Source organism: Bubalus bubalis, chromosome 15 (assembly GCF_019923935.1).
Source record: "Bubalus bubalis isolate 160015118507 breed Murrah chromosome 15, NDDB_SH_1, whole genome shotgun sequence".
NCBI classification, from domain to species: Eukaryota; Metazoa; Chordata; class Mammalia; order Artiodactyla; family Bovidae; genus Bubalus; species Bubalus bubalis.
Genome location: NC_059171.1, coordinates 677496 through 694300, shown reverse-complemented (window position 1 = coordinate 694300; position 16805 = coordinate 677496). Strand labels below are relative to the sequence as shown.

The 16805-nt window shown below is 41.8% G+C and overlaps 1 protein-coding gene across 7 annotated transcripts in view; it reads left to right on the top strand.

Moving 5' to 3' along the window:
• Positions 1–16805, top strand: part of COL14A1 (collagen type XIV alpha 1 chain) — a 229315-nt gene that overhangs the window by 54947 nt on the left and 157563 nt on the right. For all 7 annotated transcript variants that reach the window (XM_006074691.4, XM_044928491.2, XM_044928490.2 and 4 more), the window contains exons 6-11: positions 2821–2976; positions 3948–4067; positions 6014–6178; positions 9218–9379; positions 15234–15385; positions 16537–16666. In XM_006074691.4, coding sequence (XP_006074753.3) covers positions 2821–2976; positions 3948–4067; positions 6014–6178; positions 9218–9379; positions 15234–15385; positions 16537–16666 — 885 coding nt within the window. The remainder of the gene's footprint in view (positions 1–2820; positions 2977–3947; positions 4068–6013; positions 6179–9217; positions 9380–15233; positions 15386–16536; positions 16667–16805) is intronic.

Genomic DNA, 16805 nt, shown 5'->3' with positions numbered 1-16805 from the left:
TTATGTAAATTTTAGAATAAGCTTGTCTATGTCTTAAAAAAAGTTTTCTGGAATTTTGATAGGAATGGCATTAAACCTATCGATCAGTTTGGGGTAGCTGGCATCTCTACCATGTTCAGCCTTCCTGTCCATGAATATGGTAGACCTCTCCATTGATTTGCATCTTCTTTGGCTTCTTCTATCAATAGCATAATTTTTACCACACAGGTCTTGCACATGTTGTAAGTATATACCTAAATACTTCATTATCTGTGGAGTAATTATAAATAGTATTAAATTTATTATTTTTGCATCTGAGTGAACACAAATTGTACCTCATTGTGATCTTGATTTTTTTTTATTACCGTGATCACCAGTGTAGTTAAACATTCTCTTTTATCACTTATTAATCTTATGTATATATCTCCATTCTCTTACATATTTATTCATTTTTTTATGTATTCTTCATGTGGATTCTTTTTCAGTTTTTTATATTGCACATATCTTTTCCCACTTGTAGCTTATCTTTTTATATTATTTAAGGTGTTTTTTTGATGAACAGCTTACAAATTTTAATATCATTAGATATGTCAATCTTCTAATTTCTATTCAATTAATTTTATATCTTATTTTGGAGATATCTAGAATTTTTATCTCCAGTGAAAATAACTTTAATGAGCTAAATTAACAGATCATTTTTATTGGAAACAATTTTAAAATGGAAAATACCAGTATTAATATTCCTCTTCCAAATAAGTACAGAAACTGTTCTCTAAGACCCTATCTACAATGTACCCAAACAATTAAAATTTTTTTTAGTTAAAAAGGAAAATAATATCTCCAATAGTTTTGGAATAAAAAGAAAACTACGTTTCATTTCAGGAAAGTTTCCCCATAAAAAGTGAGGGGCATAGATTCTTAAAGCTTCTGCATTTGGCTATTAAAGAAGAGAGATTTGGTGCCCAAACTGTAATATATAAACCTTGGGTTGAGCTGTATTGTTTGGCTACATAATCAGCACCTGAGTATTCCTTGGCAAACACACGTTTTCCCCATTTGGTAAAAGGATCTAGGTATTCCACGAAAATGGAAAAAAACAAAACAAAACCACGAGATCCTTTTACTAAATGTGGCCTGTGGATACAGAGCTATATATGAAACTGCTTACCCTAACCATAATAGGTCAACTGTTTGCCCTCCAGGAAAAAACATATCCGATTTATTTATGAAGACTTCTTTATTTTGTTTTTCATTACATATATTATAATTTTTTGTCTTATTGTCATTTTAATGTTTCAAAATGTTGACATGGACATACACACACATATACACTCACACAAAATATTCATGATCTCCAGTCCTAATGTGAAAAATCAGCAAAAATAAGAGACATTAGTTATATAAGAGCCAACAAAGGTCTGTCTAGTCAAGGCTATGGTTTTTCCAGTGGTCATGTATGGATGTGAGAGTTGGACTGTGAAGAAAGCTGAGCGCCAAAGAATTGATGCTTTTGAACTGTGGTGTTGGAAAAGACTCTTGAGAGTCCCTTGGACTGCAAGGAGATCCAACCAGTCCATCCTAAAGGACCTTAGTCCTGGGTGTTCATTGGAAGGACTGATGCTGAAGCTGAAATTCCAATACTTTGGCCACGTGATGCAAAGAGCTGACTCATTGGAAAAGCCCCTAATGCTGGGAGGGATTGGGGGCAGGAGGAGAAGGGGACGACAGAGGATGAGATGGCTGGATGGCATCACCAACTCCATGGATATGAGTTTGGGTAAACTCTGGGAGTTGGTGATGGACAGGGAGGCCTGGCGTGCTGCAGTCCATGGGGTCACAAGAGTTGGACACGACTGAGTGACTGAACTGAAGCCATTCTTTGGGAAACACAAACTACAGTAAGCAAAGCTTCTAAACATACTGACAGCATTGTGGCCTTTTAAGGATTCTTAAACACATTAAGATATTCTAGTGTTCTCACTTTGTAAGGGGTGGTTTTCACCTCATCCAGTGCGGACGTACCTTGTAGCAGACAACTGCCATCTTTGTTGCAGACTTCTGTTAGCCCTTTGCATCTTGCCCGCAATCTCTGTGGGCTTAGACTCACCCTGAGGGCAAAGCTCAGGGTGCTACCAGTCCAGCCACTGGGCATCCTTTTCTCAGTCTGTATTCTGAAGCTTGATTTAAGTAAATGAAGTACTGAAATGAGTTCCAGGGATAAAATCTAATAGTCACATGGACACAATATGTAAAAGGATTTGAATTGGGGGAAGTTCTCGAGCTCTTCCAACTTTCTTCTTCCACAAACCCTTCCTATTTTAGCACAAGCCTGCGTCTTTCTGAGATTAAATGGCCCTGACTTTTCCTTGAATCCAGGAAGCCCGTGTTTTTTTCTCTTATTGCTTCCTCTCGCTCAGACTTATCAGAGCAGGAGAGCCGCGCTCTGCTTCCTGGCCGCCTTCCCATCCCTGCTGACCCTCCTGCATGGGTGTTGCTGAGATCTTTCCTGGAAAGAATCTGCACACTAAAACCCAAAGCTGGATGCTCTTGCACAGACACTGCTTTTTCAAATATGCAGAAGGCTTGAGTTGCCAGTGTGCTGTGAACCCGCCAGTGTCTGCTAACTATTTCCAGAACATTGGCTCGGTTGCCAGGTATTACCATATTTTTTTTCTCCCCTGGTGAAAATGCATTTAAAAGAAGGGTCATAAAAATATGGTTGCTTTAATAGGAACTTTATTGTATTCTTAGCACCAAGTTACCTGAAAGACATTAAAATAGACTCATTCTTTTAAAAGTTCCAACAGTAACATGGGTGCTTTTTTGGTCTATACTTTGCAGAAGTGAAATTTTTCTGTCAAACACCGGCTATTGCTGATATTGTAATCCTGGTCGATGGCTCATGGAGTATTGGAAGATTCAACTTCAGACTGGTTCGATCTTTTTTGGAAAACCTGGTTACAGCATTTGACGTGGGCTCCGAGAAGACACGAATTGGTGCATCTTTTTTTTACATTAACAGCATGGGCTCCTAGTGTGAAACCACCAGGAAGCTTCTTAAGAAATTTCAGATTCTCTACCAAATGTTTTCCAGAATTTTAGGTTTCACTATAGGAATGTTCCCAAAAGGGCAAGTTTGCATCAATAAATATTTATTTCTACTAATTTTTGCTGTGACAATGTCACTCAATTATTGAACATATTTCAATTTTTCTGGAAAGCCAAAATCTTCTCTAACAATAATTATTTTATTATTAATAATAATTTTAAATAATAATTTAAAAGTTACTATTGGTTTAAGAATTTATCAGGTAAAAGTTTTCTTTTTATTTAAAAAGCAATTGAATCAAGTGAAATGTTTAATCAACAATTGGAAAAAGTTTTATTGTGTGAGATACTTTTTGCCAAATTCTTGCTGTGATAAAAAACAACAAAAAAGTTGTAAATCTTTGAGAAATATATCCACTTTATTATATAAAGTCTCCTAGTTTCACTTCTAAATAGCCCGTAAGGAAACTCTTTTCTTTGGGGATAAAAACAAAATACAAACACCATAGTGTATACAGAAGTCAGAATATAATGTCACACATGAAGCTTGTATGAGGTTGTATAAGCTGGTATCAATATTACCTCAATTAAAAAAATTAAATACATCTAGACCTTTTATCTACAAACATGATCAGACTTTTAAAAAATGCTAAGTTCCTGATTGGGTGCCTACTTCTAGATGTCTGGAAAATTTATACATTCCATCAGCCTCCAGGTATGTTGAAAATTCTTTAAATTGATGTCAGGAACTCACTTTGAAATTTCTCAGGGAGGCAGAGAAAAAAATGTTGCAAAACTTAGCCACCCCACCCCGCCTCAAAAAACATTGGGTGCTTCATCATTCTAGTCTCTCGAATGGTCCACTGGACCTTCAAGTAACCCTTCATTTCTGGGTGGGCTTTCTCGCCTTTCTTTTCCAGGTCTGGCTCAGTACAGTGGTGACCCCAGGATAGAATGGCACTTGAATGCCTTTAACACCAAAGATGAGGTGATCGAAGCTGTCCGCAATCTACCGTACAAGGGGGGAAATACACTCACAGGTACGCTTTCGTTCAGTCCACACTTCTGGCGGCGTGTCTTGCCAAAGAAGAGTTTTATTACTTCATTTTGTCACTGTGGATGTCTTAGCATGGTATTTTTAAAGCAAGCTAGCCTTTAAAGTTTTAGATGGCTCTTGTCTCTAACTTACATGAGAAGTCGCATGCAGAAACCTCATCCCTTTCGCTCTACAAATGTAACGTCCCAGGAAGGGCTTGGTTGAGCTGGAAGAGTACCCAGCAGTCCTTGACGCTGACAGCCTTAGTAGCCGTCTTAACCCTTTTCAATTCATTTTCCTTTCTTTTTGTACCCGTTTTCTCCTCCAGTCACCCTGTCAATTTAATAAAAACAAATTCCTACCTAAATTTTCAAGGAAAATAATTTCTTTGCCCTTACTCTGCAGTCAATAGTTATCATGAAAATATTTATGGAGCTTTGGCTCACCAGCTTTTTTGATAAATGAGTCTAGTCAGTCTTTAGCATCTGCAGCTTTGACCAACCAGGGATCAGAAAAGTGTGGGGAAAAAATTCCAGAAAGTTCCTAAAAGCAAACCTTGAATTTGTCACATGCTAGTAACTAGTGTTCTTGCCTGGAGAATCCCAAGGATGGGGGAGCCTGGCGGGCTGCCGTCTATGGGGTCGCGCAGAGTCGGACACGACTGAAGCGACTTAGCAGCAGCAGTAACTATTTACATAGCATTTGTATTGTATTAGTTATTATAAGTAATCTAGAGATGGTGCAGAGTATGCACGTAGGTTACATGCAGATACTACGTCATTTTACGTAAGAGACCTGGGCATCTGTGGGTTTGGGTGTTGTGGGGGGTCCTAGAACCAACCCTTCTGTGGATACCAAGGAACTACTGTAATGTAAGAGCATTTATATTGCAATTATCCATGGCCCAACCCCAAGGGCTTGCCTCGTGGCTCAGCTGGTAAAGAATCTGCCTGCACTGCAGGAGACCTGGGTTCGATACCTGGGTTGGGAAGATCCCTGGAGGAGGGAAAGGCTACTCACTCCAGTATTCTGGCCTGGAGAATTTGTGGACCGTACAGTCCATGGGGTCACAAAGAGTCAGACACAACTGAGCGACTTTCACTTTCAACCCCAAGGCGTTATCACAGGTTTTAACCCTTACATGCTATTTCCTTCTATAGACCCACAATGTGGATGCTCAGTTTAAACAATAGAGATGCTGTCATTGAATTTTAAATAAACCACTGAAATCCTGATCATTACTTTGCCAGTTTGAGGCGTAGTCTAACAAGTTCTTTGTTAATACAACAAAACTGTATTAAGCATGAATTGTATAACATTATTCAGCATTTCTTATTTTTGAGGGGTGAAGAATATCATACTCAAAAGTCAGGAGTTCAATTACCACTTTAGATCTCCCCTTCTACCCCCATAAAGCAGAGAATCTGTGGTTTCTTTAGATTACCATGAACAAAATGGAAAGTGTAGCCATAATATTTGAGACAGTTGTTCCTGTGAGGGTATTCTTGGTTCATTGTAAATTAGAGAGGTTTAGATTTTCTTCTCTTTTTTTTAATTTTTTATTGATTTGTTTTTTTGGCTGTGCCATGTGGCATGTAGGGTCTTAGTTCCCCAACCAGGGATCAAACTCACACCCCCTGCATTGGAAGTCGTACCCAAGGTGTAGATTTCTTGTATGCAAACCTGTCAGCATTCATTGTCTAGGAATCCATTGTTCTTTATAAATACTAGTTTCTGAAATGATGCAGTATTCATAATTTTTATTACCTGTTTTGGTGGATTTTAGTGTTTCATCAGATTCGTTAAAAAATAGTTCATTGTAAAAATGAAGATAAAATTCACATCTAATAAAAGCTCTTCTTTCTCATCTTGTGATTACGTTTTGGAGAATTGAAAGCCTTTTTATTTGAAATGATTGGCTTGTCTTTATTTTTTCTTGTTTTCTCCTAGGTCTTGCTTTGAATTACATTTTTGAAAACAGTTTTAAACCGGAAGCGGGAGCAAGGACTGGAGTGTCCAAAATTGGCATTTTAATCACAGACGGAAAGTCCCAAGATGATATCATTCCACCATCCAGAAACCTTCGTGAATCTGGTGTAGAGCTGTTTGCCATAGGTACGTGTTAATTATGGTCTTGTTTCAACAATGGACATGGACACCCAACCACTTAAAGCTGTATATAATGCAGTTCACTGAAAGCCAAGAGACCTGAGCGCTTTCCAGTCCTTTTTTAAACAAATGTATTGCGTTTAGTTGATTTACAAGGCTGTGTTAGTTTCTCGTGTACAGTAAAGTGAATCAGTTACACATGTGTGTCTATCCACTGTTTTTTAGATTCTTTCCCCATGTAGGTTATTGCAGAGTGTTGAGTAGAGTTCCCTGTATACAGTAGGTCCTTATTAGTTATCTATTGTATATATGTATAGACGACTCTCCCGATTTATCCCTTCCCTCTCCACCCCGTTGGGTCTACTCATAACCAGTCATGTGATCTGAGTCTGACTTCCTCACATTAAATATAGAAGTGGTGGAACTGAAGGATCTTACTGTGTGAGAATCTCTAGGCTGAGACACCACACATGAAGTGTTGTGAAAAGCATAAAGTGAAAAGGTTAGGTCCATAATTGTTAGCCTTTAATTAGTCAAGACTTTTCTCTTTTGAATCACTTAATAGCTATCTCTTCTCTGATAGTGTAGAGAGAAAGCAATCAAAGAATTGAGGTCTTATAGCTAAGAAAGCACAGAGTCGTAGATGTGCAGGATTATTTCTTTGAAAATAACCCTTTGTAGGTATAGGTATATGGGAAGAATACACATGGCACATGTAGAATAATGTGTAATATTTAGCTGATGCAACTTTGCTCTTGATTAAATTGTTTACATTGTCTTCGGTGATAGGAAGGCCTTCTATTTAGTAGAGACTGAAAAGAAAAAAAAAGAAACAATTCCTCTGACTCATTTCTAGATTTGTCACTCAAAGTGTGGTTCATAGCATGTTTCATTGGAGAAGTATTTGCTTATTTGCTGGATGGCAGGCGTTGTGGTGGGTGATGGAGCATACAGATGAACAAGATAAATCCTTCCAAAACAAATTCCTTCCAAGTCATGATGACCGTTTCCTCACTTTTCCATGCTCTTTACAACAGTGAAACTGTTTTGTTTGGAGAGGTGAGAGAGAGAGGGATTTGGGGCTTATTGTCTCTAGAATATTCTTAAATGAATCCAGACTTGGTTTTAACTGAATGCTATGAAAAGTATTGTTGACATTAAGCTCATTGCTTCAGCATGCATGGTGTTATTTTGTTATTGTAGACACAGATCCAACAGTGCATTTTAGAAGCTATTGTAGAAGTCTTTCAGTCGAGGAACATCAGGGAGATTTGATTGAATTTTTAGTTTTAATTTTGCTGTACTTTTGTTCAACAACAACAATCCCTACAGAAGACTTACACTAACAGGGGATTAATTTATGTGTTTACTCTCCATTCTGTGGTCTCGTTAATAACGAATGGATGAGTTAAAGTGAACGCATCCAGTCGTGATTTGGAATTTTTCTCTCTTTTTCTCTGGGAATTACCTGGAAATCAGTAGTGTTCATTTTCTTATAACCTCCTAAAGCAAATAGTTCAGAAACAATTGATGCTTTGTTACTCAGTCTGTTGAAGCTGTCAGATAAATTAAATGGCACACGGCCAGGCATCTAAGAAGTAATTACCGTTGCCTCAGGTAATCTCTCGTCCTTGCTTCCCTCTTACCTCTTTTTAACATCCGTAGATAATTGCAGTGACAAGGATTTTTAAAGAAATGTTCCTTCTCCTGGAGAAGAGAAATCTACATTTACACTCATGAAACCCAACCTTGTGTCTTTTTCATTTTTTTAAAGAATTTTTTAAAATTTATTTTTTATCAATTGACTGTTTTATTTCTTATTTTAAATTTTGGGCAAACCCCGTGGAATATGGGCTCTTATTTCCCGTCCAGGGATCAAACTCACATCCCTGGCACTGCAAGGCTGGAGGACTGCTGGGGAAGTCTCCCCCTTTTTCTAGATTCAACCGTGATATATGTCGTCTTCTGAGGTGCAGCTTGATAGGGTGATTAAAGGCATATGACTTTGGATCCAGATTGCCTGAGTGGAAGCCTTGCTGTATATTTACTGGCTGTGTTTCCTTGAGCAAGTGAATTAAGCTCTGCTCAGCTTACTTACCTGTAAAATGGGAGAAACAGTGATGCCCAACCCACAGGACTGACTGTGAGGATTACATGTGCCACTATGAGGAAAACACCGCCACGCCTGGGCGTGGGGAGCACACTTTAAGGTTAGCATCCACAGCTGCCACAGACCGCAAATTCCCTGAAGGACAAGGATTTTCTGTCTTGGTTTAAGTAAGCTAATGTTTATAGAAATTTAAGCCTGAGGTTCTGATAGTGTAGAGGACTGGTTTAATTCCTATTGCTTCTGCAACATTTATGAAAGACAGAAGTCAGTTTCATCAATACAACCTCCAAAACCCGGGTCTCCTGCATTGCAGGCAGATTCATTACTGTCTGAGCCACCGCGGAAGCCCAAGATGGGCTGAAGAAAGTTAAGATTTAGTAATCTGGGGACTTCCCTGGGGGTGCAGTTGATAAGAATCCACCTGCCTGTGCAGGGGACACGGGTTTGATCCCTGGTCGGGGAAGATTCCGCATGCCCCAGAGCCCTGAGCCCCCTGATGCAAATACTGGAGCCCATGTGCCTAGGGCCTGGGCACCAAGTGGAGCCCCACCAGGCGAAGCCCGTGTACCAGATCGGGAGTGGGCTCCTCTGTCCACAACCAGGGAAGCCCGTGTACCAGCTGGAGCGTGGGCTCTGCTCTCCACGGCCAGAGAAAGCCCGCGTGCAGCAACGGAGACCCAGTGCAGCCAAAAATACCTGACTGACTAAATAAGTAAAGCGGTGTGTCCGTGTCCAAATAAAGAAAAAAAGATTTAATCGTTTAATCATTTGAAAGGGACTTTTAAGAAACAATCTGCCGGGAGACGTGCCTCTTGCGAGACAAGGCGCGTTGGTCGGGGTGCGGGTCTCAGCGTAGAGTACCATCACTAGGAGGCTCCCGGCCGCGCCTCCCGCGGGGCTTGACCCTCCGACCCTCCCTGTCGTCCCCAACGCAGGGGTGAAAAACGCGGATGAGAAGGAGCTGCAGGAGATCGCCTCCGAGCCGGACAGCACGCACGTGTACAACGTGGCCGAGTTCGACCTGATGCACACGGTTGTGGAGAGCCTCACGAGGACCGTGTGTTCGAGGGTGGAGGAGCAGGACCGCGAGATCAAAGGTACGCCAGCCTCTGCCCTCTGGGGCGTCCCTCGGGGCGGAGAATGGCCTGTGGTCTCTTCCTCCTGACTTTCCCAGCAGCGCTGTGTGCTTCCACGCTCCGGATCGTCCGAGTGGACAGGGGACATATGGGGCGGGGGGCGGAGGGGGTTTGGGGGTGGGGTGGGGGTGTTGGGGGGGCGGTGAGGGGGTACTTTAAATCACCGGATAGTTGTTTCCATGCTGCTGCATGTAGACCATCACGCTTCTTTGTTTTTAATTAAATGTCGGACTTTGAGATAATTAAACATCCACATGAAGTTGTAAGAAATGTATAAAGAGTGTGTGGTATCTTACTGGTTCTCTCAATGGTGACATATTGCAAAGCCACAGTATGATGTCACAGGCAGGAAATTCACATTGGTCGAGTCAAGATACAGAATGTTCCTGTGGCAGGATCATTTCTACTGTCCTTCTCCAGTTGTATTCCCTCCCTGCCCCAACCTCTTTCTAACCGCTGGCCAGCATGGGTCTGTTCTCCCTCTCTAAATGCTTGTCATTTTGGAAATGTTAAATAAATGGAATTACATAGTATGTAAACTTTTGGAATTGGTGTTTTTCACTCAGGATGATTTCCTGGAGGCTCATCCAAGCTGTTGCATGTCCATAGTTCTTGGTTTTATTGCTGCATCACGTTTCATGTTATGGATGCACCACAGTTTGCTTAACCATTCACACATCGAAAGACAGCTGAATTCTTTCCATTTTTGGCTGTTACCAAAAAAAAAAAAAAAAAAAAAAGCAGCTATGAACATTCATGTGTAGGTTCTTGTACGAACATAAGTTTTCATTTTTCTGGGATGATGCTCAGGAGTGCGACTGCTTCATCACATTACGTGTTTAGTGTAGTTTAGCCTAAGAGACTGCCAGACTGTCCTCCCCCGTGGCTGCCGCATTCAGCATTCCCGCGAGCACCGTGTAAGTGACCCTGTTTCTATGCTCGTCATTAACGTTGCTGTTACGGTTTTTTATTTTGGCCATTCTGATCGGCATGGAGTGCAATCTCATTGTGGTTTTAATGTTCATTTTCCCGATGACTAATGAAGTTGAACATCTTTCCTATGCTTTTTTCCCTATTTTTTAAGATTCAAATATTTTTAAAATGTCTTTACCACTTTGTGTTGGTTTCCGCCATAAAGCAGCGCAAGTCAGCCTCGACTGTGCTCTCGCCTCTGCCCTGACCTCCCTCGCGTCCCCGCCCTCCAGGTTGTCCCAGGGCCCAGACGGGCTTCTAGTGCAGAGGTTCCTCACCTGCCCTGCTCTCACCCCCGGTGTGTGCTGGGGCTCCTGATGCAGCAGCAGATCCTCACCTGCCCTGCTCTCACCCCGGGTGTGTGCTGGGGCCACTGCTCTCTCCAGTCGTCCCAGACTCTCCCTTGCCCACTGTGTCCACAAATCCGTTCTCTACCTCTGTGTCTCCATTCCGTCCCCGCAGATAGGCTCATCAGTGTTGTTCTGGATCCTGTGTGCGTGTGTTAACGCATGTTTCATGTGCTATTTTGCCTCTGTATATCCTGAAATGTCTGTTCATATCTTTTGCCCACTTTCTAATAGGACTCATTTTGGGGATGTGTTTTTTTTTTGTGTTCAGTTCAGTTCAGTTCAGTCGCTCAGTCATGTCCGACTCTTTGTGACCCCATGAATCTCAGCACGCCAGGCCTCCCTGTCCATCATCAACTCCCGGAGTTCACTCCGACTCACGTCCATCAAGTCGGTGATGCCATCCAGCCATCTCATCCTCTGTCATCCCCTTCTCCTGCCTCCAATCCCTCCCAGCATCAGTCTTTTTTGTGTGTTAGCTTTTAACTTTTGAGATTTGAGAATTATTTATTTTCTAGATAACGATCTGTTGTTAGATACGTGTAGATATGTGGTTTGATAACAATACGTGTGTTAGTCGCTCATTCGTGTCCGACTCTTTGCGACCCCGTGGCCTGTAGCCCTCCAGGCTCCCTGACCCTGGGGTTTTCCAGGCAGGATTGCTGGAGGGGGCAGCCATTCCCTCCTCCAGGGGATGTTCCTGACTCATGGATCGAACCCAGGTCTCCTGCCTAGCAGGCAGATTCTTTACTGTCTGAGCCACCAGGGAAGCTGATAGTCCATTCTTAGATGGTTTCTTAATATTTTCTGCCAATTTGTAGCTTACTTTTTCATCTTTTTAACAAGGTCATTTGCAGAACAAAAGTTTTTAATTTTGGCGAGGTCCAGTTGATCAATTTTTCATTTTAGGATTAGTGCTCTTGGTGTCAAGTCTAAGAACTCTTTACCTGACCTTAAATCCCAAAGAGTTTCCTTTTTATTATTTTTTCAGAAAGTTTTATATTTCACATTTAAAGTTCATTCTTTGTAAAGGATTTGAAGTTTAGTTTAAGGTTCTAACACTACTTGCTAAAAAGGCTGCATTTCTGCCGCTGAATTACCTTGTGGCTTTGTCAAGTAGCGGGTGGGCAGATTTGCATGTGTCTAAATCTGGGTTCTTTATGGTTCTATTTATTTATGTGTCTAACCCTTTTCCAGTATCATACAGTCTTGATTTACTGTAGCTACATAATAAGTCTTGAGATTGAATAGACTGAGTTCTCTCATTTGATTATCCTTTTACAAAACTGTTTTTGCTACTATGCTTCCTTATATTCCATATAAATATTAGAGTAATATTTATGTAATATACTATATAATTTATACAATAATCTAATATAAATATTAGAATAATTTTTATTCTACAAAATATCTCATTGGGACTTTGATGGAAAGTGCATTAAATCAATTCTCAATGATTAAATACCAACTTGGGAAGAACTGAACTCTTTAATCTGTCGATTCGTTTAGTCCACAAACATGTCAAATCCTTTCACTTGTTTAGATATCCTTTGAGTTCCATCAGCATTTTGTAGTTTTCAGGATATAATTTCTGTACAGATTCTGTTCCTCTCACTTTTAGTATTTAATTTTATTTCGAGAAATTTTAGTTGTATTTTTAATGTTGGTGGTGTTCACATTTTTATTGCTAGTGTGTGCAGATCTATTTATGTTTTTGTATGCACGTATCCGATGACCTTGTTAGGTCTCTTCTGACAGCAGCCTGGAGCGAAAGGGGAGGGTGCCTGGATGTTAGCGCGGGGTTGGAAGTCCAGCTCTTCTAGTGGTCTCTGTGGATAGCACATGCAGGGTGAGGTGGGGGTGTGTCCCTGTCTGTAAGGGACAGTTATCTCCTCCCTCCTTGATCTTTCCCCCGTCACCCCGGCTGTGCGCTGGGATCAGAGTAAACGTAGGCCGCAGTTACAGTAAGGAAGGGTGGGGCCTTGCTGCCCCTTGACCTGGCTGGCACGGCTGGGACGGGGCCACAGTGGCTTTTTCTATGGTGTTTTCTAGACTAGAGCTGTTCTTGCCTAAAGCTTTTTGTCTTGGCGGGCTGCGCCTTTCCTGGTCCTTTGCCTAGAGAGAGCAGGCTTCATTGGATTGTTTTTGTCTGTATTTGTTTGTGTTTCTAGGTGGCTGGATTCCTTAGCTCTGTGTTGAGATACAGGAGGCGAAAGGAATCTCGGGAAACTCACCACTGTACCATTCTGTGGGTCCCACGGTCCCTTGCCCATCCACCATCTCCTTCTCAGAAACTTAGGCTTGACTTATAGTTCCCAGAAATGTGAGCTGCACTCGGCGGGGATTGTAGGAAGGAGCCGTGCGCTCTGTCTTCTGGGAGCTGGGCCGTCACAGGTCTTGAGCCTTGTTCCCTGTGATATCCGTGGGCTGCAGGTTGCATCTGACTCCCAGGGGTGCAATCTGAGCAGGAGACATCCAGACCCTTCTCTGAGAGTCTGGCCCTGCTCCCGCCTGTGCTGTGTCCGGGGCGGGATGACTCAGGCGGCCTGCGCGTCTGTCTCTCTTTCCTCATCCCTCTCGCCCTGCACCGGGACTCTTCAGACTAGGCTGAGCAGCCAAGTAGCGGTTCCCTGGACAAATTTCTCTGAGGCACTTAATGACGCCATTTTTGTCATTGCTGTTTAGTCGCTCAGTCGTGTCCAACTCTTTTGCGACCCCATGGGCTGTAGCCTGCGAGGCTCCTCTGTCCATGGGATTCCCCAGACAACAATACGGGGGTGAGTTGCTGTTTCCTTCTCCAGCGGATCTTCCTGACCCAGGGATCGAACTTGCATCTCCTGCATTGGCAGAAGGATTCTTTACCACTGAGCAACCAAGGGAGCCCAGGACTATTTTAGAGCCTAAATTTTCCCACAAAAAAACTCTGCATGTGGTTGCTTATAAGGCATGCTTAATAAAGTACTTGATTGTAGTTATTGTTTAATAACTATGTTTCTCCCCATTATTATGACTGCTAAAGTCCCTTTAAATAAGTGCCCCTAGCAGATAAGAAATCCTAAATTTCCAGGACTTTGAACTTTACGGGTCCCAAATCTTTTTCAGACCCACTGTTACAACATGTATGTAACACACAAAGTGCTTACACAATGTTTTGCTCATAGTGGACATTCGGAATATGTTAGTTGCTTTTCCTTCTCTTTTTACTTTAGAATGTTGGCCATTTGTTGAGTGGAAGTCTTCAGTAGAGAGAATAAATCGTCTACTGCTCAAAACATAAGCTCTTGTGTCAAGAAGGTTGTGTATAAATCTCAGGTCTGATACTTACCAATTGTGAGACTTGGGCAAGTTATTTAACATCATTCTGACTTGGTTTTCTCACCTGAAAAATGGGAACAATAATAGCATTTACTGAGAACTAAATGAGGGAAGACTTCTGAAGATATCAGAAGCATATCTTTAGATACACAACTCAATGTTGTGTTTTTTTGTTGTTGTTCTTGTTTTTTACTATTCGACAGCAATGTCTTTAAGAAAGTTCCTTGGCGTCCAGGACTATGTCTTATTTAAGTTACTTAGAGCCTAGCATAGGCGCTTAAATGTTTCAATGAAGAAACGTAGTCCAGGCAGGCCTTGTTTTATTGTGCTTCTCCTTGTTGCCTTTGCAGGTATGTATTTAAAAATACATCCAAAAAATTTCAAAAAATTGAAAGTTTGTGGCAACCTTCTGTTGAGCAAGTCTGTTGGTGCCATTTTCCCAAAAGCGTTATTTTTAAATTAAGTTATGTGTGTTGTTTTTTAGACATAATGCTAGCTTCCCAGGGGGCACTAGTGGTAAAGAACCAGTCTGCCAGTGCAGGAGAGGTAAGAGTCGCAGGTTCGATCCCTGGGTTGGGAAGATCCCCTGGAGGAGGGCATGGCAACCCACTCTAGTATTCTTGCCTGGAGAATCCCATGGACAGAGGAGCCTGGTGGGCTACAGTTCATCAGATTGCAAAGAGCTGGACACAACTGAAGCAACTTAGCATGTATGCATACGAAGAGTAAACCTAAGTTTTTTATGTATTGGGAAATAAAAAAATTGTGTGACTTGCTTTGTTACAGTGGCCTGGAACTGAACCCACAGTATCTCTGAGGTATGCCTGTAATGAATTAAAGCCCAAAGCCTAAAGTGAAGTCGCTCAGTCATGTCCAACTCTTTGCGACCCCATGGACCGTAGCCTGCCAGGCTCTGCCATCCATGGGATTTCTCAGGCAAAAATACTGGAGTGGGTTGCCGTTTCCTTCTCCAGGGGTTCTTCCCGACCCAGGGATTGAACCCGGGTTTCCGGCTTTGCAGGCAGACTCTCTACCAGCTGAGCCCCCAGTACTGAACTAATTTACTAGAGATGAAAATCTTGGAAGCAGCATATACAATCATTTCTTACTAGTGGAGTTTCTTAGGTTCATAAAATTTAACTTTGGGAAAAAGGTTCATTTTCTGTGTTTTTTTGATTTAGCCTCAGCCCTTGCCACCATTGGGCCGCCTACAGAACTGATGACTTCTGAAGTCACTGCCAGGAGCTTTATGGTTAACTGGACTCATGCCCCCGGAAAAGTGGAAAAATACAGAATCGTGTATTACCCTACCAGGGGTGGCAAACCAGAGGAGGTAAGAAGGAGACAGAGTTTTCAAGCCATGTATTCTGAGGCTCTCAGGTTTTGTACAGTAGCCGAGATAAGGCAGAAGTGGATATATAAGCAGATCATTCTGTCACAAGCATTTACAGTTGTTGGACTGAATCCATTTCCATGTGTCCAGGTTTTCTTCTGTCTCAAGCTTATGGTATTTACATCTTCTCCTCTTATTTCCATCAAAGAACCTGCAGATCTGGTCATGTATCCATTTCTAACACAACTTACGCTGACTTAATTTTTTTGTAATTTAAGAAATGAAAGAGCCCTAAGGCAACGGGAACCAGTCCTTCATGATCTGGCTAGAGCCCCCTTTGCTGTTGATGTTTTGTTTCTACTTTGGGAGTGGTCTGAACTTTCTGCCTTAAGGAAGTCTGCGTGTTCCACATAATGTGGTCACGTAATCTTTCAAGGTTTGGGATTTTCTGGATGTTTGTGGAGATCAGTGCAAATGAAAAGCATCATGAAGCATCTGTGATGGGCCCTTCTCACGAGTTGCCATCACAAGACAGACCATCTATTGCCAGATGACTGAATGGTTCCCATTTCCTAATCTGTGATACACAAATTCACAGGAAATATGATAAGATGTGATGAAATCTCCCTATCTCTTTTTTTGACATTCTCACCTTTTGTTGTTCTAACCTCTGATTGGCCTCAGCGTGTTTCAGTTTTCTTCTGCATTATGGCAGGATTTATGACCTTTAAAGTGTTAGATTCTAGAGATTATGTCATCCAGACTAAGAAAAAAAAAACCCAAATCACAGTGCTTCCAATAGCTCTATCTTTTTCATGACTATAAACCTTTTATATGCTTCCCAAGACTCCATGGAAAAATATCATATGTCACCAGTTACTAAGTGGATGTGATTAGGATAGCAATTAGGTTAGGAATGACACGGTTTTCATTAGGTGTGACCCAGTGAGGGACTCTTGGACATTTTCCATGGAAGGTGAGTCCCATGATGTGAGAATTCAAGGAGAACTGACTGCCACGTGGAGAAGGACATGGTGCAGATAAGAACATGTTTAATGAAAAGTTTTTGCTGGAGGTACTTTTGTTTTTTGACTTTCAGTTTGCATATGAGAAATCCCATTTTCTCATTCCTCGCACTGTTCTTTAAACAGGTGGTGGTGGATGGGCGTGTATCCTCCACGGTGCTGAGAAACTTGATGTCTTTAACGGAATACCAGATAGCGGTCTTTGCCATATATGCTCACACGGCTAGTGAAGGCCTCCGGGGAACCGAAACCACACGTGTGTACTGAATTCTGCCCTCTTCTGATTGGCGTAGCATTGTTCAGGTGGCCTGGCTGTGCGCACACAGTACTGGGCCATGCTGTGCTCGTAGTCTGCAGGTGGCATATGTTGGGAGGGACATTATAAAACTCCGGTA